Genomic DNA, 26,898 nt, shown 5'->3' on the forward strand with positions numbered 1-26,898 from the left:
GAACCACATTTTCTGATATATTATAGAAACATTTTTACATTGTTTTCAGAATATACTCTTTCGTTACTGGTGAAAATATAGTCCCTGTTATATCTGAGAAGTATTCCAAATATTTACCAGAAACATTTTCAAAAAATGTTTGGAAAACATTTTATGAAGTACAGGAAATACATTTTTAGAACGATAGCAGGAAAATAATGTAGCGAAAATTTTCACAAATTGTACTAGAAATATTGTGTTGAATGTAATGTAATATGTTTTTAATGTTGAGAGAGAAAATATTTTGGAAGCAATACTAAAAATGTTTTACATACATGATATAGAAAACAAAATAGGTTCCAAATTGACTCTCCATAGGACGTTTAGTCTTGGAGCCACTTTTCATACCGATTTGCGTTAATGCAACGCAAAAGTAGTGTTTCATTTGGCCGGCTTAGAGGTTGGTATAGTTCTGTTCACGACATAAAATGGGCTATTTATGTATGCTGTGATATTTTCAGTTCAAACATGGGCTGATCCTGAAATACGAATTTAATTATTAGTGGAGATTGAGATACAATATAAAGGAATGTTCCTTGCCGGCCTGGCATCATTGGAATTTTCGTATGTTTTTGTGTCGTGCGTGTGTAGTTTTTCAAATTTTAACACATTCGAGTCGGAGGCCCTCTTTGCGTGGTTTCTCCCTCAGGACGGCGGTTTTACCATGTTTTTTGGGATTTTGTAAACAATCTACTACAAAGAATACAATTAAAAAATCTTTCATTTCTCAGCATATATACTTAGGACTATTTAATACACAAATCTCAAATCATTTGTTCATTTCTATATATTTTTATTTATTTGTTATAAATGAGCCGTTTTGCAGTTTTAAAAAAAGTCCGACGAACAATACAATTGAATACTGAGGTACATATAATAACTTTTACAAGCAGTTACATCGTTGATAATGAAATACAAGAACCTTACAGAGTGATTGGATATCATGAAATTGCAAAATACTAGTTTACACTAAGAATTTAGTGCAAGGCTGATTTGTGCTGCAAATCAATCAAACCGATAAAACCAAGATATAGAAGTTATGTATGTTGATGACTCATTCACAGCTGCTTCGGTTGAAGCACAATTGACAAATTCGCGCGGAAACAGTCTCTCATTCTGGACTGGTCGCAGTGTCGAATTTTTTTTACAAGTACTTGAGGCATCACAAAGTATAAATGAGAAGCCGAAACATACCTACGGACATGCGTTTGCCATTCAAAGTAACGAAACCTTGGGCCCGCCGGGCAGGCGGGCTCCGTCCACTGAACAAGAAAACATAGCCCGCCTACGTGGCGGGCTCCGTCTCGAATGTGTTAAAAATTTTATTCTCAGTGATATGCAGGATTTTTGGCAGGATTTATACTGTACCAGTACCAATTATTATCCGGCGAAGTAAAGTACAGCAAAATAATGTATGAAGCTTAAATACTATCACGTTAAGTTGTGTGAAGCGAAGAGTTATCTAAAAGAAGGAATCATGTATTCTCCGACTTCTGATACGAGATCTATAGGGAAGTTAATGGAGCGATTCAGAAGCTACGTAGGTACTGAAAATACTTTTCTGAATAGACCTATAGCCACAAAGCTAAATTTTGACGACACATTTGACCTCTTAAATAAAAGGAAAGGGGATAGTGATGGCCAAAGACAATTACAGAAAAAGAAAAAGGAAGAACCATCAGCAGAGGAAGGTAAATATCGACGTTGGAGATATTTTCGATAAAGTATCTTGTGAGCATAAAGTGTAAAGTTAATGTAAACTAAAATGAGTTGCAATGAGTCTGAGAAAGCAAACTATAGATTAGTCTATTCCGTGCAGTTTTACTATCCGGATCCATAGTGTATGCAGTAGTAGGAGTAGCAGTAGAAAGGTTAGAAGCTCCCCCCCCAGGGATTCGTTGGGTTCTGTTCTCAACATAAAATGGGCAAATTAAACACTTTCCAAAATTTTTCTGTACATTTTACAATGTGTGGATCCGTATAGTAAAACTGCACCGTCTTTTCTGTTCTAATTTGAGGTTCCTGATTGTAAGGGCCAGGCTTGGGTAATAAAATGTGGGGTCAATTACATAAGGCGAGAATAAAATTAATCGTAATGTACAGAATAAATCTGGGATATAGTATACAACAGGTCCTCATCATTTTCCGAGGACTCACGAAGTTCAGTATTTTACGGATTATTCATTGAGGACCTAGGAACTTGAAAATGGGGTAACAAAGCGATTTTCATTTACTTATCGACTGAAACTTGTACATGACATACAACCATTTCTACACGTGGTGCAAGAGTTTGAACTATCCTCGAGTACGGTGCACTTTATGTGCGCCTCTGTAGTGCCCCTGTACTTTATATTTCACTATGTGTGTGTGGGGGGAGAAGGGACTTGAACGCATATTGCATGTCTTGTGCTCGTGGATAGTTCTTACTGTTGCATTACGTACAAATGTGATGGTATTTCATGTAGAAGTTGTAATAGCACACATAAGAAGCGCAGATCACGGTGTACTCATACTGCATATTCCAGTGTGAGTACAACATGATCTGGGTTTCTAATGTGTTCTATTACCACTTGTACATGACATACCACCATTTCTGTACGTGGTGCAAGAGTAAGAACTATCCTCGAGTACGGAACACGATGAGGAGCTGTTGTATACTATTACCTTTTTTTTTTTTTTTTTTTTTAAAGGTTGATACACTAACCCAAAGTGGAGATGAGTTGTCAGAATCAGCAGCAGTAATGTATTAACGTATACTGCGCTATTCTATTTTAGGTCAGATACTGCCAATATTTATGTTAACTTCTTTAATCGGAAAATTCACTGTTTACTAGCTTAGAGAGTATTTTCAAAGTGAAGAGCTACATTTCTCGAAGCAGATTCAGTCTAGGAAGACTTTAGCTTTGTGCGAATAAATATAGTGTCGTAGAGTTCGGATATACACCATGCTACAGTTCAAAATGACCCGTGCTATGTGGGAACTAGCAAGCACTAGTGCTGTCTGAATCAGAACGGTAAAGGTAGAGGAGCCAGCAAAGTGTAGGTGCGACTGCGAGTAAAGAGTGATATTGAAAAATAGAACAATTTACATATTTCTCCTGTACATTTTAATGGTTTATTCTCGCATATAAGAAGCAATTAAGAAGTTGTCTTTTATTGGAACATTGCCTTCATAACTTGAGTTCATGGTGGTGGCTTTGTGCAGTATGTAAATACAAGCGTATACTTTGAATCAGGGTGGATTGATTTAAATCAGTCTGATTTAAATCAAGATTTAAATTACTTGATTTTTTAAATAAAAATCGTTGATTTATATCAAATTCCGAAATAATTTAAAGTGAAAATAAGTAAAGTCCCGTTTCTGTTCTGTTATTCCGATTTTATGGAAGATGATAATCATAATACAATAAGACTCAAATGTACAGTATGTACAGCTTTGAAAACAAGTGTCATGCAGAGGATGATTAGGGAAAATCCCGTTTTGAACGGGTAACAGGGCAATCCTGTTTTCTTCTCTTCGTAACATAGGGTTTATATTGTAAATCGTTAGCTATTCCAACGGGGAAATCACCATCGACATTTAAGACGAAGATTCTTTTGTGTGCGCGTCTATATATTTGTTCCCAGATAATACGGCGTATTTAGAAGTGTCCTATCCCTCTCCGATTTTTTTTTTTTTTTTTTTTTTTTTGTTGTTTTGTTTAGACTTTATAACTTCAGCAAAATTTATGTATTTCGTGCCGCAAGCTAGTTACAATTTCCTTTAAAATATGCCCCTGCCAAATATCAGTGACTTTTGAGGAAGAAAGTGTCACTTTAATAAGCGATGCTGTACTTTTTCCTTAACTTTTAAATTATATTACCTATTTTTAGGTGATAGGATAAAATCTTTATTATTCGATTAAAAAAGTACCAATAAAGCTTTTTACTTCGTTTTTTCAAGATTGAAGGAATTTTAGAGCACGTTACATATGCTTTCACTTCTCTCTGCGTCGAGACATAGGATGTGAGGACGTCATAAATAAAAAAAAAAAAATTGTGCCTATTTTTATTATTTTTTGGCGGGCCTACATTTTGCATTCAGAATACTGAAATTCTGCACACTCGTTCAGTGCACTCTTAGTATTTTTCAGATGATTTCAGATCTCTGCGTGAAAACAGGGGGGTCCAGAGGGGCGAAAATGTAAAATATATATATATATATATATATGTATATATATATATTTTTAACAAAAAACAGCTTTCTTCGCGATTTCCCCGCCTAAGATGGAGACATATGAATGGTACCATCTGAAAGGCTGTTCTGTTCCGAAGAGAATGATGTACGAACCATGATCTTAGGATAAATAGGGATGTTTCAGTGAACTTTTACCTGAGATCATGTTTTATACGGAAATCTGGGGTATTCGGGGATATTTTTTGCGGGCTTACTTTTGTATCTAGAAGTTTGAAATTTTGGACACTCATTCACTTCACCCCTTAGTATTTTTCAGATTTGTTTCAGATTGTTGCCTTTAAACACAGGCGGTACAGAGGGCTAAAAAGTAAAAAAAAAGGGGATATTTCTTAACAGAAAATCCGTTTTTTCGTGATTTTCCAGCCCCAGATAGCCTACACGATGGACACATTTGAATGGTACAGTTTGAAACTGTTTTATTCTAGGATAAATAACATGTCTGAGGAAATTTTTATATTACATCCGTGTCATCTGGGGTATGGTGAGGATGTTCTTAGCTCATTGTTAAATATTTTTCCCGCCCTTATTATTCAAGATAGAAGCTTGAAATTTTATACACACATTTAGTACACCCTTAATATTTAACAGTTGATTTTGAGATCTGTGCGTTAACACAAGGGAGTCCAGAGGGGATCAAAATTTGAAAAAAAAATCAGAAAAAATCCCGACATCTCTCAAAATTTTGCGCTTCAGGGACATGATAGGGAAAATGTGAGTGTTACCGTTTTAAAGGCTGTTCTATTCTGAAGAGAATGAGGTATGAACCATCATCCTAGGATAAATAGGGATGATGCTTGACTGAAAGTCTATAATTTACCAAAAAAAAAAAGCCATAATTTAAAGCTAAGAAACATTGTTTGGGATTGATATATGTTAACGATTGGGGATTAATTCAAAATTCAACCTCAATACTTTCACTTAAATGGCATAATTGGCATTTAATACTAATTTGTAATGCTTTTTCTTCAGTTCGCGAGTTGTATTATACGAGGAGAAAGATTTGATTTAAATAAAAAAAATCATCAAAAATGATTTTTTTTAAAAAAAATCATGATTTTTTCCACCCTGCTTTGAATTACGTTTTAAAACTTACACGTCAGATTACGATTTTCATCTGATTATTTCATCCATATTCACATTCTTATATTTTGATTACTTATATACATTCTTGAACAGAGTCAAATTTTAACTTTCCGGGATGAGCGCTGTAGTAATTTATGGCAGAACGAGCGGATGTATTTTTTGTAACAGTAGAGGTTATACAACTTGATTTTAATTTGTGTTGTAATGTATTTGTTTTAGTTTACATTTACGTGGGAATGTACTATTTTAGGTCCGTATAGATTTGCAAAATTTACCAATGGAGTACTACTTTTATTTCAGGAGAGCAGTGTGTAATCAACAGGGTTGGCTGGTTTAAACCAGCTGTTTTTTTTTCAAAAAAACCAACTGGTTTAAACAAAAAAAAAAAAAAAAACGAAAAATGCTTTAAATCGTGTGAACTTCATGGTGACGTTTCCACATATCAAACCATCCGCATTACATTTATCTACTTTCCACCCTTTAAGCAGGACCACGACCGTCGAACCACAACCCATCTTTCAAGTGTAAACCAAGTAGCGATTCGAGGTGTCCCTCTAAGCAGGAGTCCTCTCCGTGATAAACTTGGTATTTCATAAGGATGTTAAGCCTAAACATACGAAATGAAACCAAATGATATATTTCTACTTGAATGAATGCCTGTTGTTTTATAAAGAAGCCAAGGTTGCTTAAATATATTGATAGAAATTGCCAAATTTATCAAGTGCCTACGTAGCTTCCAACATCAGCTTGGATTTGACTTGGTTTTAATTTTATTGAATGATATATACATACCAAATTTGTAATTTAATACCTCAATTTTAGCGTAGTGATTATGATCCGTTGACCTTAAAATTTTACATACAGATACATGTAAAGTAATAACAGGATTTTCCTAATGGCTAAGGCGGGAGTTTCCCGATTTATATATAATTCTAGGTATAATGTTTTTACTTGTGTAACTGTTTGTCTTTTTGTCCTTCTGAAATTACTCTTGACAATTATATTAACAAGTAGGACCATGTAAAGATCAGTACAACGTATTTTTATCAGAAGTCCTTCGTGAGTGAGTCTGCAATCGCATTTGTGACCAATTAGTCCCGGTTTCGTGTCCAAATGGACAATTTCTCTTGGATGTAAGTCGAGAAGCGGTTTGGATTCCGCTTTAAGCTTGTGACCCCTTCCAGCATAACCTTGCTGTTGCATAATAACACCAAGGGGAAACAAACTAATTTCTGTCCATATTTAATATGAATACATAGAGTAAATTATTTAAACCAAAAAACTGGTTTAAACAAACAAAAAAAAGTTTAAACCTCCCCCCCCCCCAAAAGTTTTTTTTCAATAAAAACCATGGTTTTGGCCAACCCTGGTAATTAATAACAATATATGATGATTTTAGTCTTTACATAATCATTAGCTTACGCGCATACGCACCCTCGCTGACGCACTTATTCCTTACGGACGCAACTTCACGCTGCCCCATTCCTTGTTGCGCTCCTGTCCTGACTCGGTTATGTAGCATTTGTAGTTTTTAGTGGCAACGACATACCCATGTTGGTTGGTGTTTATATCACAACCGTTTCAATGGCATTCCTTCGAACGCGTATTTACACCCGTAACAAGTAAGCCTTCCTAAAGTGTCTTTCGTCCAGTAATATAACTCTTCCCGTAAGAAATACTTTAGTTGCTGAGACTGAATTTACTGATCAAAGATTTGAAATGTAATGAATTTGAGATGTGGAGCTAGGACAGTACTTTATACTTTTACTTGTTATCTGGCGTATATTGTCTTTCACTTTGAGTTCTGTTATTATGCTGAATAAAATTAACAAGTCAAAATACAGATATAGGCGTAGTAACAATGCAGAACGGGCTGTTCTTTTTATTTTTTTAAATATATATATGATAAGTGATGACAAATTATTGTTGTGTTTCATCTAGTTACGCATCGTGGTTTTAGTTGTTAATTATAGAAACGAGCGTAGAGAATCTTCTACAATTCGACTCGATCGGCATTTGTTTATTTGTTCTATGTTAATTATCGTAAAAGTTAAAATGAAAACGCGGCGTGTGTCTTTCTTCAACTGGCGGAAATAATTTTATTGCTTGGGGTTGTAAAACTTCAAATGAAACGTTTGTTTTATATCTTAACGCTTATGCCATGTAGTCTAAAGAAGACGTGAGGATCACGGTGGTTCATTTGTAGAATGCTTACTTCTGGTGCGTTGGGTAAGCAGGTCACAATACTTCCTTGAGAATTCTTACATATTTATACAGAAAGCAAATTTAGGAAAATGATAATATTTATTTTTATTATTATATTTTCAGTTTTAGCTGAAAGGTTAGAAACAGCGGAAATGGAACTAGCTAGTTGTCATGCGAGGAACAAAGTGCTGGAATGCAACATGAGGGATCTTAAGACGTCGAAAGAAGAAATGGAATGTAAGCTGAAGCAAGAAAGACAAGCTCTAAAAATAGAAAGGGATCATGATAGAGAAAAGGTGAGTGAACTATGTATGTTCAGATAACGTTCCATAGTTATACTCTTTATGCTAAACGAGATGGATGAAGAATGAACGTAAATAATTAAGAAATTACATTTTTGTACTCTCCCGCAGGGAATCGAACGTGAGACTACGTGCCCGAAATGCACACACACTAGTAACTAGATCAGCGGGCAGTACTATGTATTTTCAGATTACGATATTCATTTCTTCTTTTTGTATTAGAACAAGTGTAATTTGTCAGTTAATTACGTTACACAGACACAGTTTATTCAACTGAGTGTGAAATTGGGGGGTGGAGGGACTGTAGGCACGGTATTAAATAGTAGATCTCTCAATGCACCTAGTTCGATCCTAGAGTATGTGAGTTTATGATGAACAACGTGATGAGCGTGAGCCGCAGCTTGAGGCGTGAGCGTGAGCTTTGGCTAAAAGTGTAATAATTGGTTTCTTTCTTTACCAAAGTTTTACATTTAATTCACATAATAATGCCGAGTGAGCGTTAGCGAGTGGAGACGGGTTAGTGCCCCGCAGGGCACGTTGTTTTCTGTTTTTATTACAGCTAAATGGGAAGACGTTCCTGTGTTCTAGAAGATTGCTGCCTTCTTGGTTATGTCACTAACCGTTACAGTAAACAATATAACTTTCTCCACGTTTCTTTATATTAGCATATATCAGGGTTGGCAAAAACATGGTTTTTATTGAAAAAAAAAAAACGGTTTTTTGGTTTAAACCAGGTTTGTTTGGTTTAAATAATTTGCTCTATATATTCATATCATATATGGACAGAAATAAGTTTTTTTTTTTCATCCTGATGTTATTGTGCAACAACCGGGTTATGCTGGAAGGGGTCACATAAGCTTAAAGCGGAATAAAAACCGCTTCTTGAGTTACATCCGAGAGAAATACATACGTCTGCCTTATTTCCGTGTTACATACGTCTGCCGACTCACTCACGAAGGAATCCTGATAAAAATATGTTGAACTGATCTTTACATGCTTCTTGATATAATTGTCAAGAGTAATTTCGGAAGAGCAAAAAGATAAACAGTTGCACAAGTAAAACTATTATAGAGATTTACATATGGACAATTTCTAAGTACTACGGAGTACAGAACTAACTTAGTTCAAGTTAGTTAACAATGACTTTTATTGGTCCAAATTAAAGAAATACAACGACTTAATTTGCATATCAGTAAGAAAATTGAAAAAGATACGAATTATTTGAGTCCACTTTGGCTCAGACTCATTTATACATAAATAGATACCAAAAATAGTTCTCATTTCACTAAATGCCTCTCGTGGGGTCTGTATGACCCCCCCCCCACACACACACACAAAGTACGGCATTTCGATGTATTTTATCAATAGTAAACATTGAAACGAAACAATATTTAGAATTTTTCTTTGATTGCAATTACATAACAATAATAACAACTACAAAAAATCACAAACATTATAAACTTAAAAAAAAAAAAATGCTTTTGTAGTATAATCTTTTTGAGTAATGAATGGGGAATTCAGGTCTGAATATAACACGAATAATATATGGGAGTGAAACGTGATAACCCACAAATGTGTGTTCATCAAGATTTTACAAACACTTAAACTTTTACGAACATTTTTCGTTTTTTGGTTTAAACCAGCCAACCCTGGTATATATATAGGGTGTAAAAAAAATTAAAGCATCAAACCTACAGAGGTGATTTGTCACATCAGAGCAAAGGAATAGTTAATATGGACCTGTGGTGAAAAAGTCCATACTTTCGACGCTATAGGCTGTCGAAGACATAAGAAAATAAACTTTAAAAATCTATAGCTTCAGTGTGGGACCGAGCGCAGTCAAGGAAGACATCACTTTAGAACTAGTATGTGCCCTATTCAGATACCCATGTTTCAGAATTCTGCGGTGCTTGCGTATCAATGGACAGTTTATGAGCACTTCAACTTTTCTGAGTATTCCTCAACTGGCTCTATAAAAAATAATGTGTAAGTGCGGCAAGATTCTGAAATATGGATATCTGGATAGGGCACGTACTAGCTCTTAAGTAATGTGTTGACTCGACTGGGATCGGTCTCACAGTAGTGGAACTCTGGACCTCTAAATTTCCTTTTCGCACGTTTTCGGCAGCCTGTAACTATAGACGTTTGACTACGGGTCCATATGAACTTTTTTTTTTCTTTTCGTGTGCAGAGTAAGAATTAAATGATAACTTAGCTGCTGATAGTCGAATTTCGGTTAAAACTACGCTAGAAGTCGTGTAGCCGAATAGTAACCGAGTAGTACTCAGTGATACTACACTTTGCCTTTTCCTGGATTACTATAGTACGGAAGGTATAACGTCGTTGCTTTCCCGTGAAAAGTTGTAATGACGTTTATAGGGAGTTGCCAGCTTGGTTACTCGTGGCTCGGTGAGCGCAGTGAATGGTGGCTGGTGATTTGCTATCCTCTTACCCCCAGTGACGAGCAGGTCCAAGTGCGGGAAGCCAATGACGCTATACCTTCTGACCTTTAGTTACCAAGAAAATTGTCAAAAGGTGTTAACCAACTTACTTGGTTACATTAAGCAAAAGGAATAACAGCTGTACAGTTTTGCGGTAAAAATAGCCGTCTCGTCTTTGTAATTGCTCATTGCGCTTAATTATTGCCGGTACTTGGGCTGTTATAGACAATTAGTTATTTTAACCCCTCTTCCTTGGTTGCAGGACTCAGTTATTCAGGATAAATTAACACGTCTCAATTGATCTTTCTTTTCGAGTATCGAAATTCATATATAATATTAAATTAGCTGCAGCATGGGATATTTCGAAGAAAATTTTTCTGGTCACAGTATGAAACATCCTCAGATATGCTAGTTGTCATTGTCGTGTATGTGATGCACTAACCAATTAAAGTAGTGTATACTAATTACGGCTCTCGATTAATTTAATCGTGTGGTTGGCGTAATCATAAATATATTCATCTTTATTAAAAATTAGTTGCTATATAGATGTATATGTAGTATATAAGCGAATTTTAAAGGGAAATGTAGACATAGTAACTCCCACAGGATTTTTTTACAGGGGGAAGTGGGCAAAATGACCGACATACAAGCAAAGACGCAGATACAAATACGTAGAACCACATAATATTTAATGTAAAAAAAACAAAACAGTTATTGCAACTCACTGCTAACTTCACTAACTGTTGTGTGTGAATAAAAAAATTTAGCATATTTTAATACTAATTAGGAAAATCCATTGCTAAAGCAAGTGCTCCCTGCAGCGGGCGGCTATGGTTACAGAATACAGTTTTAGTGTTATTGATACTTCGTAAGTGAAATCCTCATTTAGTTGGGCGAGGAATCTAGAATACAATAGTGCTATGATAAAGAAAAGAGTAAGCTTTTATATTTTAGGTATGTTTTGTATTTGTAACCTGTTCTTCTTTCCGAAAGTATTTTCTCCTTTAGAACAACTTAACTCTGTGCTTCAGAAATGCAGAAGTACAACTCTTATGTAAATCAGGCGCAAATATATGTATTGAAAATTGAAAGTAAAGATTACCATGAAAAAAAGCAATGATAGAACGACAGTGTGAAAAATACGAATCAACCAGTGCTAGATAGCCACTGAAAAGCACGAATATTATTAACAGAGTGAGCACAAGGGCGTAGCAGGATGAGCTTGGTGTGCTTCCGTATGGAGCGGGCATGTCAGCGACGGTGGATATGCACGTAACCGAGGGTAGTGTAAAAATTTTATATCCCATACAACTATGCCTTACATCTAATAGAGCTTTACTTCACTCCTGTGGTTCTGCATCATCACTTTACATAATGCCGTGAGTTCATAATAGCTTCCTTACGGAGTACTATGCATTACGTATTACGTGTAGATTGCTATTGCAAAATGAATCAACATTTAAATAACATAAATAATGGTTTGCGCCTTCCATTTCAACTCAGCCAAAAAAAAAGTACCATCACCATCTCAGATATTATTGAAACTTTTTTTTTTATAGCAACTAGACACGTTTTTTAAATGACCCGTATTTTTTGTTGTCGGATAAGATTTTCCCGCCAAGTAATGGGCCATCAAAACGGGAAGTTCAATTTACGAATGGACGTGGAAAATGGTAAACTTCGTAGCCTCATCATTCAGCTATGGAGACAGATAGTTATAATTCTTGTTGTGGTATGTACACTCATGACAAAAATTATTGTCGCATGTCTATAAATATGTTGTTGTAGGAATATAATTTGATAACGAATTCGTCCGGTATTTCTTATAATGTTAGTATGTGTATAATCGGGAAAGACGATGTATGTGGCAAATTTCATGTCAAAAGAGCAGTAAATAAGAACAATAAAATGAAAATAAAACTTTCTTGTCCATTTAGCAACATTTTGTTTTACTCATTCTAATTTTCGTGTTTGTAATTCTTTTCTTCTGAAATTTACTACGAATATACATTTCCCAATTATACATGTAGTATCAATATTAATAGTACCCTGCAAAATCATTATCAAATTATATTCTTACAAGAAGACAGTTATAGATATGCGACAATCATTTTGGACATGAGTGTACATAGGGATATAAATAAAATATATTTTATTAGTTTGGTTTGCGCATGCGTATCTTTTGGTACATAAATTAACAAATGAACGTAAGTTTATCTCTAAAGTCGAAGTTTGCGTCGAGCACTTCCGGTTCGAATTTTAAAATTCTATTTTACGGTTGGTAAGACCTAGTTACGCGCTTCTCGAAAAAAAATTGTATTGCTTGTGTGTGCAACCGTCTTGTCGCAAAAAAAAAAAAAAATTCGAGAAACCGTCAAATTTTCAAAAATCACCTTTCTCGAAATCACCATAATTTAAAATCCTGAAATGTTGTCAAATTGTTCAACTTCACATGAATAATAAACACCCCAAATAGCATTGTCGACCAATGCTTCATGAATGAACTACAGCCTCTTGAAGTTAGCGAAGTTTCATTAACTTCAATATCACCGTTGGCAACACTGAAAACAATGAAAGTGCAACAATTTGATGATGTTTGTGGTTCACATTCATTAAATATGGAATAAAAGTTTCTCCTGGCTCCTTTTTATTATTTTGATCAAAAAGGCTCTCTCAAATAATAAGGTGAGCCTCCCCTTCTCCGTTTTCTTAAACCGATGTAACCTAAGGTGTAAATTACGATTACGAAACAAAGTTTCACTGATTTTTTCCACTCTGAAGTAATTATTTGCTTACTTAGTGTCTTCTTCGCTAATAGCATGTAACCATGACAGATGCTCCAATAGGTGTAGGTGCACTCACAACTCGTAGCACGTTGTCGATAGTCACAAAACACTTATATTCTCTTCTGGAAACCTGTACCCTGTTGAAGGTGCATGTGGAAACAAAGAAAAAATAATGAAATGAAATCTTGGGAGTTTTACGTCCCACGTTTATGCCGGTTAGGCTAAAGGAGACAGTGATTATGAGAAATGAGTGAAATGGCGGAATGAAGAAAGTGGGAGGAAACAGGAGAACCTCGAAAAACCCACCAGCATGGTGTTTGTCCACCACAAAGTCCACACGGCGCGAGCTGGGATCGAACCAAAGACCCCAAGCACCGGAGGTGAACGCTCTACCACTGAGCCACCGCGCCTCCTGGAAACACAAAGAACACTGCAATTTCATGTAATATTTGATTTATTGATAATATTTCTGCTATCCATCACTGGTTATTATATATGTATGTAACAAAAGTTAATTTTTGCAAATTTCTTAAATCTACACTTTGAATTGCAGAAGCTCGATTTTGGGGAAAGCATGAAGTTAGTCCATAGTAACCCGTTACTGCCATAAAAGCCAAAGATGACTTCGGTAAATACCGGTTACCGGTCGCACACTTTCCCACTTTTTTTTTTAAATTGTCGAATTCGGTTTTTGGCAACAAGACGAGAGTAATACCCGGAGTTGGTACTTGCACTATACTCACGAATTTTTCTGCTGGTTTAATACTGTGAATCTGTTTTTCGTCTTCCCGTGTTGCCACATTCTTATCCCCCCTCTCCCCAATACGTCGCAGAGACCCTTACCACGGCCGGTTTCACTGAAAAGCAACTGCTTTATCGGACCTGTCTTCATCTTGGACATCTGAAAGCAATTTTTAAAGTGGAATGCAGCACCATCAGAAATCACTGAAACGGTTTATTAAATTGTAGACACTTATTTTCACGTACTCGAACCTTTTTCTATAACGCATATTTTCGCTTTTCTTCGAGTATTTTTAGAATCTTATTCATGGCTATGAGTACGAGCCGAATCGTGTGTTTTGTCATCGCTTATTACGGCAAAACTGTCAGTTGTTTCATAATTATATATCTCTCCCGTAAAGGAGATTTGCTCGTTTCTCCAGTGATCACTCTGAACTTCCCTTTGCAGAATAACAGTCTAATTTAAGCGAAGTCCACATGCAGTAAAATAGAATTTTTATCTTGAAATTTTACACGGTGCTTTTCGGTAGCATTTTTTTCCACTTTCATTGTTGCAAACTGTGCCTTCAAAGTTAACGAAAGTTCGCTAACTTAAAAAGGCTGTAGTTCATTCATGAAGCATTGGTCGAGAATGCTATTTGGTGTGTTTATTATTCATGTACAGTTGAACCATCTGACAAAATTTAAGAATTTGAAATTATGATGTTTTCGAGAAAATGACGATTTTTGAAAATTTGACGATTGCTCGAATTTTTTGCGATGAAACGGTTGCATACAGAAGCGATACTTTTTTTTTGGGGGGGGGGAGCGGGTAACTAGGTCTTACCAACCGTGAAGACAGAATTTAAAATTCGAACCGGAAGTGCTCGAAAAAAGCATAAACTTCGACTTTTCACATAAACTTACGTTCATTTGTTAATTTATGTACTTAAAGATACGCATGCGCAAACCAAACTATAATAAAATATAGTTTATTCATATCCCTATGTACATACCACAACAAGAATTATAACTCTACATGTCTCCATTGCTGAATTGTGAGGCTCCGAATTTGACCATTTTCCACGTTTTCTACAATTCATGAATTGTACTCCCCGTCCTTGATGGCCCATTACTTGGTGGGAATTTTTTTTCGACAAAAAAAAGGCCCCTTAAAAACATGTCTAGTTCCTATTAAAAAAAAGTTTGAACAATATCTGAGATGGCGATGGTACAATTTTATTATTTATTTATTTTTGCCTCAATTGAACTCAGATATCTAATTTAAGTTAAAAACAATGTACATTTCTCATTAATTTTTAGTTACTATAAAGATGTGACTTAAAATTTGTAAAATACTGTACATATTTTAATTTTTTACATTTTCTTTTTCTATAATAGATTATTTAAAAAAAAGGTACAAAACGTAAGAAATGTTTATTAAGCACTGACCTGTTCCGAGAGATCAGAAAAAATGATTACGAGCTGGTTTTGGAATGAACATAGCTGTTCTTTATGCTATGTATTGGGTAGTTCAGGAAGTGAGTATTTATTGAATGTTTTATTATTATTATTCGATATGCCCATTAAACCATATAGTTAAGACTATTGTATTGATAGAAAGTTTGACACTATAATATTAATAAATTTTCATAGAAATAGGCACTAACGATACATTTAAATAGGAAGAATGGGTCAAATAGAATTTACTGTAGGCAGCCAATGACACCCCAAAATAAACAAACTTCTGTTCTTTATAATATATCGAACGTAAAGGAACAACATTGGTTGATTTGGCGCTTTATTGATGCATTTCGAAGGAAAAAAAGAGAAGCAGGACACGAGACAATGCTTCAAAAAGACGATCCGCCCAAGAAAAGAAGAAAATTCCCGACGAGAGCTCACGTCGTGGTTCGGATTCCACGTTAATCAGTAGGTTCACGTTTTGTATAGCCTCGCTGTTCACGGGACGTTAAACTCAAAATCAACTGAACTGAAAGAAGAAAATATATTCAAGCTGATAAAAGAATTCGCGTACAGAATTTTGAAACTGTTGACATTGCAGAATAATGCTGGATTTGGCCCATAATTCCGTCATCGAATGTTAATGTCATGGTAATTGTAACATAAGACAAAGCAAATTATTCAATAGGTATATTAGATTTCACTGTTGTTTCCTTTCCAATTATCTGTGTTGCAAATACGTAGTAATAAGCAGTAATGCAGTGTAATGAATTGCTATGAAGTTATGAATATCCTTTACGTTAGAGATATTGTAAAGATAACTTCAGAAGTTTACTTTGGGGTGTTGTAGGATGCCTACAGCAAATTTTATTTTAGCCCAATATAGATTCATGCTGAAAAAAATTTCTGCAGGTCATTGTGTCCGATTTTCCTGAAATTAGGATATATCATTCTAAAAACAAAATAATTAGACCCATTTTTTTCTGCACTATACAAAAAAAAAAAAAAAAAAAAAAATAGAACTAAATTAAGCATTTGTTGCAACTGAGACTTTCAGTGACTGTTTGCCATGGCATTTTAAAGAAAATGTGGATCAAATTTAACCTTTCCGAACTTCTTAATTTTAGGTTGTGCAGTTATTTTTTGAGTTTTAGTGATATTAATGCCTATTTTTAAGGCTTTTAGTACGTAATCATCCGGTTTCTATTTTTGAAGTACATTATAACCCATTTAAGTAGATTAACCTATTTAGATATACGGCTTTGCGTCCAAACGTCCTGCTCCGGTATCACAGGGTGGTATAGGAGCAGAGGGCTGGTGTTATTTATCACTAGCCTTTAAGATATATCTATAAGTGAGCATAGTGAGAAGGACCACATATACTTCTACCTTATTAATTTATACAGTATGGCGCTAAATTCGGTGTACTAAAGCAGAGGGGTGATTCCTGAGAGTTAAAAAAAAAAAAAATCCAATAAACATAGGGCGGAAACTCCATCGTTTATGTGTTATAGGCTGCTGAAATCATGAAAAAATGAACTTTAAAGGTTCATAGCTCCAAAACTATGGGACCTACCTTGGTCCGGTCAAGACTTCCCTATCCAAAAATGCGTGTTTCAGAATCCTAAGGTGCTTCCACAACAATGTTTATAGACTACGGGCCTATGATATAAAGTACTCTCCAACTACCTCCATAAAAATTGTTGCGTGAGTACCTTAGGATTCTAAAACATGTATTTTTGGATAGAGCACATATTAGTTCCTAAGTGAAGTCTTGACCCGACTTTGGTAGGTCCCATAGTTTTGGAGCTATGGACCTTTAGAATTGATTTTTTCATGTTTTCGGCAGCCTATAACACGTGAACGATGGGCTTCTCGCCCTAAGTTTATTGGAACTTTTTTGCCTGTTTTACTCTCAGGAAACTCTCCTCTGCTTTTGAACGACGAATTTAGCGCCATACTGTAGGTATCGTTAAAAAAATGTAAATATTAAGCTAGGCTTAATCTGCACTTTTAAAAAAAGTTTATATCTCTATTACTTTATGGCAGGCATGCATATAGCGGAGTTGGGATTTGGGCACCAGAGTCCAGCGGGCAAGCTCTGTGTCGGTTTTCTACATTATTTATTTACAAATACTGAACAAAAATTCAGAATAAATTAAATCTTTTAAAAGTTTTTTTCTTTTTAACTCTTTTTAAAGCGAGCTTATCTTCTTTATCTTTTAAGTCGAAGCAGGAAATATAAACCACCGAACGATTTCTGTGTATGAACTCTGTCAAACTCGTAACCCAGCTGAGTTACTTTCCTTCCTTCGCTCAGTAATACTCATTCATCTACAGTTTCCATTTTCATCCTAAGTTAAGTTTATTGTGTTCTGTAATATCATTATTTTAAATTTGGATCATAGTTTCAATTCTATATTTACACTATAACTTTATTCAGCGTACCAAATTTGAGTGATAGTTATTAAGATATTTAGTATATAACTTCCAAAAGTATAGGAAACAATGTTTTAGTATTTTGGATAGCCTGAGGTAAGATAAAAAACCCGCATAAAACGCTTCGTTTGACTTAACCTTGATTCTGAGATATCTTTCGTTTTTAAATTTTGTCACACATGCTACAAATAGTAATTTTACAACAATTGGTTTATTTTAGGAGTCCACTGTGTTTGGAGGCTATCAACCGAGATGATTTGAAGGTACGCCGCACACAGGTACTACATAGACGGTACCAAATTTGACCGTAAGTAAGGATGAATCCCAGAAAAAGGAAGAAAGTGTTGTGACTCACCTAGCATTTCAGTGTCTTCCTATGTGATAAACTATCATCAGCCTCCCATCATTAGCGCGCGGCTTGCTCAATTTGCAGATTCGACGAAAAACGTTTTATATATAGAGTGTTTGGCATAGAGACATTTAGTATAGGAAGCCCAAAGTTCATAGCGTCAACATAACACCAATTTAAAAATATAGACTGAAGATCTAATTAATTCTTATTGACTGTGATTTTTTTATTGGCGTAGCTCGCTTCGTGTGATGTGTATGGTACTCATTTAAGCTAATTTGCGGGTATATTATGCTTAGTTTTAATTTATGGCAGTTAAATCACACTTCAGATTCTAAAGTAATGTATAATATACCTATTTCGTATCGCTAAATATATTCTTAGATGAAGGTGACAGAGAACTTTTCAAGAAATAGTTTAACTTATTTTGTGTGTGTTGAGGGGGGGGGGGACGTAAGTAAACGCATGATTCTGCTGCTTGGTTTTCGGTGATTGGTACAGTCATCTTCTGAACTACAATACTAGGGTGTGGGGAAGAGTTTGTAAGGTGCAACTCTGTTCGAACTTTTCTTACAAAGTAAGTGTTTTTTTTTTCTTTTTTTTATGTTAAATAAAACTTGTTAAAATTGATACACTGATGACGTGTATATACATTTCAAATTATTATAATGTACGGTATGCAATTAGTAGACTTAAATTAATAGAGACTTTTTGTTTATGTATTCACATTAAATATATTGTGTACTACAAATGTATACTTAATGTAAAATTTAATACATTATTACTGTAATTATTGTCAATAAATCTACAGGATTTTATGTGTCTTTTAAAGGTTCATTCCTTTATTTGGCTTTCGGTTTATGTAATTATAAGTAATGTAGAATGGTGGAATTTTGATCATTTTAAGGATAATTTCTTTATTATATACGATAACTCAAAGAAATAATCGATTGTATATCGCATAAAATATTTACATGATATAAAATAAGTTATTTTCCCCATTTATCATGTATAAATCTTACCACCAGTGGGGTTCTGTAGTATAGACACTGGTTGCCCAAGTACTTCACAAGTTGCGGTATAGTCAATGCGGTCTGGTTGCTTGAGCACTGACTTCAGGAGTGGTAGAATGAATGACTATTCGGAAACAGTGAGTAGCCTAGTGGTTAATGCATCGACACGGTAAGTTGAAGTTACAGGTTCAAACCTTAGTCCAGTCTTGCATTTTCTTTCCTTTTGTAATTATGTACTTTAGCTTAGTAGACCTGATTTCTTTATACCCGAGTTATTTCATCATGACTTTCAACACAAGGACGACATGAACCACTCACATGTTGATAACTGGGATGTCTTCCTTGTGCTCTGTCATTTATTCTACGCACTACAATAGCTGTTTTAGTGTTGTGTAAAACATACAACGAAGAGCACAATTAAGACACCTCGACAGTGGACATCTGAGTGGTCCACGTCGTCCTTGTGTTAAGAGTCATGGTGCAATAAAATGGTTTCATGGTGATATGATCACGTTTTATAGTGATTCTTTATAAGAAAAACTCATTATATACACGTGTTTGTAAGTTTCGTATATTTTTAATACGTCTGTAAGAAACTGTACTATAGCATTTTTTTTAGTTCCATTAAGAATACTTTTCACAAAATGCATGTGATTTGTTCCGATTGTTATTGTTCCTCCATATCATTTTTCAAGGAATATTGGCATAGATATAGAATGTGTGTCCGAGATAATTTAGTTTTCTTCACTTGTATTGCACAGTGCCCCCTGTGGTGTCGTCTTGTAATATTAAGGGATCCCGGGTACATGACAAAATATTTAGATAATATTTTCTGTACATGATAGAAAATATTCAGAGAATATAAGGTAGACAAATCAAAAACATTTTCAAATTACTTTTCTTGGTGTTTTGTAGCAGTAGCAAATGTTAAAAAAATATTAAACTAGTTTCAGACGAATTTGTGCTAACAAAGAAAATATTTACGATTTATTTTTCAAATAGCAATTGATATGTTTTTGATTTGTTATTGTATGTAGTTTCAGAACGTACTTAAAGTACTTTCCAACATTTTCTGGTTTTCGCAGAGAAATATTTTAAATTCTTTCTGAATATTTTTCCGTCATTACTACCATAACACCGACAGTTCGAAATACATTTCTTTCTTCAACCTATAAGTTAGAATACTAGAATTTATTTCAACAAATTTATGTGATGATAGAAGTTTTTGTGTGTTCTAAACCGGTTCCAGTATACACAGACTTCTACCACTCCATCAATTTGTACAAATGAAATCCAGATATTTTAACTTACAAGAGTTGGAAAACTGTTCAGTATTGAAGAAAGAAATGTATTTCAAACTGTAGGTGTTATCGTGGTGATGATGAAAAAATATTCAGAAAGAATTTAAAATATTCTATGTGAAAACCATAAATCGTTAGAAAGTATTTTAAGTACGTTCTGAAACTAAATACAATAACAAATCAAAAACAAAAACATATCAATTGCTATTTGAAAAATGAATCGTAAATATTTTCTTTCTTAGCACAAATTCATATCTGAAACTAGTTTAATATTTTCTAAACATTTTCTACTGTTACAAAACACCAAGGAAAATAATTTGAAAATGTTTTTGATATGTCTACCTTATATTCTCTGAATATTTTCTGTCTTGTACAGAAAATATTCTCTAAATATTTTGTCATGTACAGAAAATGTTCTCTAAATATTTTGTCATGTACAGAAAATGTTCTCTAAATATTTTGTCATGTACAGAAAATATTCTCTAAATATTTTCTGTCATGCACAGAAAATGTTCAGTAAATATTTTCTGTGATGTACGGAAAATATTCACTAAATATTTTTTGTCATGTATAGAAAATATTTTTTGGTATGAGTGGAAAATATTTTAAAATTATTATTTGACAGAACATTAATTTTTGTTAAAAATGGATTAGAAATCTTCAGAAAACATTTCAACTAAGTACCCAATACATTGTAAAAATATTTAGAAAAAATTTCTTTATTTTAGGCAAATGATTTTCAGTGTTATTGGCAAATGATTTTAAAATATTCCATGCAAAACATTTTAAAAACCATTCCGTTAACATTGTATAAAACGTTTCAAATACATTTTCAGTAATGTGTGGAAATGGTACAGAAAACATTTTTTGGAAAACTTTTCTAACGGCGTATAAAATATTTCTACAACATTTTTGAGTATATTGCGAAAATATTTTCAGTATTATTTGGAAAATGTTTTCAACAACATATGGAATATATTTCCTTAAGGGAAGTAGGATACATTTTCTGAAGGAAAATGATGGTACGTTTTAGAAACGTTTTGAAAATATTTCATTGCTGTGTGGGATGGTGGGTGGTGGGTCACATGCCGTTGACCCACGACCGACTGACCCACTCAAAAACTTGACCCACCGACCCACTCCATCTCTGGTTGATAGTGATTTTCAAGTAGTCAAGAAGTATCGAACACATTTTTTGGGCAGTAGGGGATTTATACAAACCAGAAAGGTAAGTGGAAGTGATTTATGTGGGAGAAGAAAGTGAATTGTTGGTATCGAAGATAAAAAAACAAAGTGCCATGGGGAGCTTTAACCCGTCTTCATTCGCTAACGCTCGATCTGCAATGCTGTCTGAATTTAATATTGGTAATGTAATTTAACGTATGAAACCATAAAACAACCGTATCGGAATAGAATATCGCAAAAAAATGAAGGTGCAAAAGCTGCCCCTCAATGCTAAAGAACAGCAAAAATTAGCAAAGTACTAATTTACAAATGATGAAAAAGAACCATTTTGTAAAGTAATTTAGAATTATGTAGAAATAGAAATGAAATACTATTAATAAACCCTGAACCACCATTAGTAATAGACGTCGGTCTGTCTCCTCTCCTTGACTCGAATTTCTGAAGAGGTAGGGCCTACTCGGACTTCTCTTACATGTGAATTAACGTATAGAATTTCGAGAAATAGGTTGATTGAAAGGCCCTGTATGGCAATGTTACGTGCTAAAATATAAAGATAACTGAGTATTTAGCAAATTTTGTGAATATAAATATGTATGCGCAAATGTTGATAACTTTGTGAGACATGTATCTTCTAGCATTTACCCAATCTAATTGGTTTATAATATTTATAAACTTAATGTGTTTATAATATCAGTAATAGAGCAAATCCACTTACATATAAATCTAAAATGTTACTATATAATTTACTATATATTTTTAACACATATTTAATTGATAGAACATATTGTAAATAAATATAAATTTATGCGTACTCTCTAAATATAATAAAGTGTTAATAAAGTAACAAAGTACCGTTTAGAACATACATTTTAAAGAATCCTCAGTGAACAATATTAATAATATTCTGTGATATAAAAATTAATTCAACTTTGAAATCATAATATAGTAAGAGAATGCAATTTTCTTTCTGATTGTACATAAATTCCCGGATAAATTCCCATTTTGAGAATCTTCCCAGGGAATATTCCCGAAAAATATCTTCCCGGGAATTTACCCATCACTAGTACCATGTAGAACTCATTCTTCATCACTGTGATTACAAGTTCACTCATTTCATTCATCACAACATGTATAACAAAGGGGAAACATTAATTTGTCATTTCATTTGTAAGGCAATACACAATGAGTTTTTGGACGAAAACTTAACTAATCATTCTACTTCTTCAATGCTGGGAAAATTAGGATCTCCAAGCAAATAGATTGTCTGGTGACGAGTTGCAAATTAATTACTTTTTCATACAAATAGGTACAGTCCGCCTATGTAAGTTTGTTGCAAATTACGCATAAGAGCGCAGGGAATCAACATAACGTCTAAGTGGCACGAATCACGCGAGGAGAAACCTGGGCATCCTCCCCTGCACGTTTATTTTGGAACCAGAGATTTCGCCGTTTCACAATAAACTTACATGCTTATGTTGCAGGTTTCTTGCTTCGGACTGTACAAACTATTAACGTTTACATAATTTACTTTTCTTTTTTTAGGCTTTTCTGTTTTATGATACATATGTATGGCATTCACACTCTCTCCAGAAAAAGCGTCACTAGGATTCAATGGTGTTTTCTTGATATGGGTGGTTTATAACATATTTCTTCATCTCTTCATTTCCTACCAACTGTTTTTTAAATCCACAACCCCATATTTATCAATCGATTTTTACCGAAATATTAAAAAAACATTGAAACACGTTCAAATTATTTTAAATTAGGAGCCTAAATACAAAAGATCAAGTTTTAAGCTTATGGGATTCAGAGATATGGCCATCTTATTAAAGTAATTCTGACCTTTTCCCTGGTCCCGCCCTTTTTCTTCTATTCTAGGTTGTATGTCAAAACAAAAAAGGAAATACATGTCTAATTATTTTAAATGACAAGGACAAATAAATCTTCAAGTATTTAAGCCTAAGAGATTCAGAGATATGGCCACATTATTAAAGTACATTCCACCCCTTACTCTCCCTTTCCAAAAATCCTTATTTAGTGGTACCATACATCACAAATCCTATGTATTGTCCAAATTTCAAGTTTTTAACTTAAGCGGTTTTGCCTGTGCGAGAACCAGTCAGTCACACAAAACTATGAATTTTACGCATAAGCTTACTTTTGGCGCACCACATTTTGCAAGATCTACAGGCTAACGATCCTACCCAATCTTGACACATTTCTTGCACTTTCCGGTTTCGTTTTGCACAACATGCACTAAATGAGGAGTTCTAAAGACTACAGCGCATAAACCACGAACCAACATAAAAGCACGAATTCTATCTAACCGAATAAAGGCATGAGCACAGCAGAGGTGTCCAAGCGGCAGCGAAAGGGTGCATCCGTAGGGAGCAGTCACATCAGCGACGAGGGTATACGCATAAACGAGGATGGTGGAAAAACATTTAAAACATCTGTAATAATTGTTATCTTCGAAAACACTTAATTTCGATGCTAAAGAAAAAAAAACTCTTTTACTCCCTTTGCATACTTTCCACGGTTGATTTTACGCCCCATCATACCTTGACTCTGCAGAAACTTTATAACCCTTCTCTCTTTATCACACATTAAAAAAATGTTAGTATTATATCCACCGCAGATGACCATAACTGACGTATGAATCGGAACTTCCCGCGGTTTACTTCTACTCTATTTGCATTCTTCTATTCTTCCGCCTTACGCTTCAGTAAATAATTACACTTAGAACACGTTCACTACCATTCACAATGTATTTCAGTATGATATCCACTAACAGAAATTACTTAATATTTACACTCTGCTGCTTTTACGAAAAGTGTTTTACATCATATTTAACCTATAAATTTTGTTTTCGGTAGAACCGTCTGCTCGAGGGAACCCAAGTAATTATAATACTTCATTAATTACATCGAGTGGCACCCCAAAAGTAAAACTACATGCAGAATTATTATAGCCTGTCATTAAAATGGTAATGTACTCACCTTTTCCCTTTGGAAGCATCCCCTCGCTCCCGCTCGGTCAACCATCTTCGCCCTGCTCTGACTCGGATAGATGGCATTGGTGCTTTTTAGCGGCCACCTAGTACAAATTGGTTTGTATTTTGTGTACTATAGTTCTTATGCCATACATCCAACCCCGTATATATATAGGGCGGCGGAAAGTTCGTCACCGGTAATTTTGTCACCAAAATATTACCATATAGGTAATTTCGTCACCGAAAATTTTGTCATGATAATTTCATCACCAGTGTCTTTTAGAACATAATACAAATACAATGAATGAATCGAAATAGTTTTTGAAATTGCTTTCTTTAATCTTCAACTGAAGCAAATTAAAACATATAATAATAATAATAATAATAATAATAATAATAATTATTATTATTATTATTATTATTATTATTAAATAGTTACATATTTTATATATCGTATTTGAGATAAGAGATAAAAGGTTCTAGTGATTCTGTCAGAAATATCAAATAGGAAATTTTGTCACGGTTATTTTTTCACCTTTCTTGAACTAAGTAGAGGCAAAGTAAATGACCTAAACAGCTTATGTTATTTTAATCAAACTTGGAAAACAATTCGGTTGGTGTTGAACTCTGCAAAATTTAAGTTTCGGGTACTCGACGCAGAAGCAAGCACCAGTGCAAGAAAATAGTGCCAGCTTCAGCAAATACTAAAAGCAAAGGCAACATGGAACTATTGTGTTTATATATATATCACTATTTACAAATATTTAGCTTCGCCAATATCAAAATTTTAGAAAAATTGAAAACAAATATGGGAAGATATGCCAATCCTTTCATTTTCCCGCAAACTAGACGAAAATTTGCATCATTCTTGTACCGTTCTCCGAGCCCAAACTCTTGGACTTTCATCCACGTTAACTGAGTCATGTGAAAAGAGTGATCTTTTTTAGGAGCTATTGAAAGAAGAATGTTATATTTCAACTCTGATTAAATATTGGCAAATTGTTATTGGATATATATGTGAAAACAAATTTATATAAAGGAAGAAAAACATATTCTGTAAATATTTCTAACAATTTCCATTAAATATAGCCTTATGGAGCTATTGAGAAGTGAAACATGGATGGTGGACGGGAACTTTTCAATGGCTCCTTAAAAAAAAAAAAAGTAATCCCTATATGTTATTTGAGGTGAGACTTCCTTTACTAGGTGTATGCCCTAATGCAGAGCAAGACACAACATTCATATGAAGAACTGTTTCGTGCGGTGGTGCATCAGTGCAGTGAACTTAGTGAATACCCGGACCCTGTAACTGTGGTTATGGATTTCGAGATAGCAGAAATGCAGACTGTAAAAGCAACTTTCGGAAACTCAACTCGTGTATAGCATTGCTTTTCTTCACCTGACTCAATCAACGTGGAGAAAGGTCCAAGAGATTGCATTCACACAATAGTACAAGAGCATTGAAAATTTCTGTCTATTATGCGAGAAAATGAATGGATTGGCATTTCTTCCCGTAGAAGATGTGCATTAGGAATTCCAGAGGCCTCGGAGGAAGAGCTGGAACTTCTGGATTATTTTAATAGTACTTAATTCAACAAGTTGACGCAACGGTTTCAACTGCGCTACATCAGGATGCTGTGGGTCAGCCACCAGAAAAGAAAACTAGAAGAGTGTTTCAGATTTTGTAGAAACGGCTCCAATCTTTGTGCATAACGCAGTGGCGTATTTACGATTTTGTTTCGGGAGGGGCTTTGCTAACTTTCGGGGAGGCCTTTGCCTGGAAATGTGAAAATTCTGCAAGATATTTCATTTACTTTACTATACTAAGTAAGATTTCGGGAGGGGGGCTTAAGCCCGGAGGCCATCCCCCTAAATACGCCACTGCCATAACGTATAACACTAGAACTAAATTTTTGAAAAAAAGAATGCTTGTTGTTATGAGTAATCATGTTATGAACTACTAATCATGTTATGAATAGTAGAAAATCAACATGTAAAACACTTATTGCATTATAACAAGTTATATTTTTCTATTTTCTGTTCTGAAATTTTGAAAACTTAATATTTGTAAATAGTGATATATAAATCCATTAGTAGCTTATTTTGCTTGTGCTTTTAACATTTGCTGAAGCTGACATTATGTTCTTTATTATTGTTTGTTCTTGCGTCGAGTATCCGAAACTTCGATTTTCCAGAGTCGAACACCAACTGAATTGTTTTCCAAGTTTGATTAAGATAAAATTAGCTGTTTTGGTCGTTTACTTTGTCTCTGCTTAGTTCAACAAAGGTGAAAAATGACCATGACAAAATTTCCTACATTCAAATACTTTGGTAACAAAATT

General features: G+C 34.4%; 1 protein-coding gene across 1 annotated transcript; it reads left to right on the top strand.

Annotated features, from left to right (window-relative positions):
* The first annotated feature begins 927 nt into the window (after nt 1-927).
* Nucleotides 928-18,111, top strand: LOC145681199 (uncharacterized). The gene is made up of 4 exons (XM_081752701.1): nt 928-1,730; nt 7,688-7,860; nt 15,215-15,354; nt 17,937-18,111. Exons 1-3 carry the CDS (start codon nt 1,454-1,456, stop codon nt 15,221-15,223), a joined length of 459 nt encoding a protein of 152 aa, XP_081608827.1. The 5' UTR covers nt 928-1,453; the 3' UTR covers nt 15,224-15,354; nt 17,937-18,111.
* Nucleotides 18,112-26,898: the final 8,787 nt, after the last annotated feature.

The sequence above is a fragment of the Thermobia domestica genome, chromosome 3 (genome assembly GCF_964235325.1).
Source record: "Thermobia domestica chromosome 3, izTheDome1.hap1.1, whole genome shotgun sequence".
Lineage (NCBI taxonomy): Eukaryota > Metazoa > Arthropoda > Insecta > Zygentoma > Lepismatidae > Thermobia > Thermobia domestica.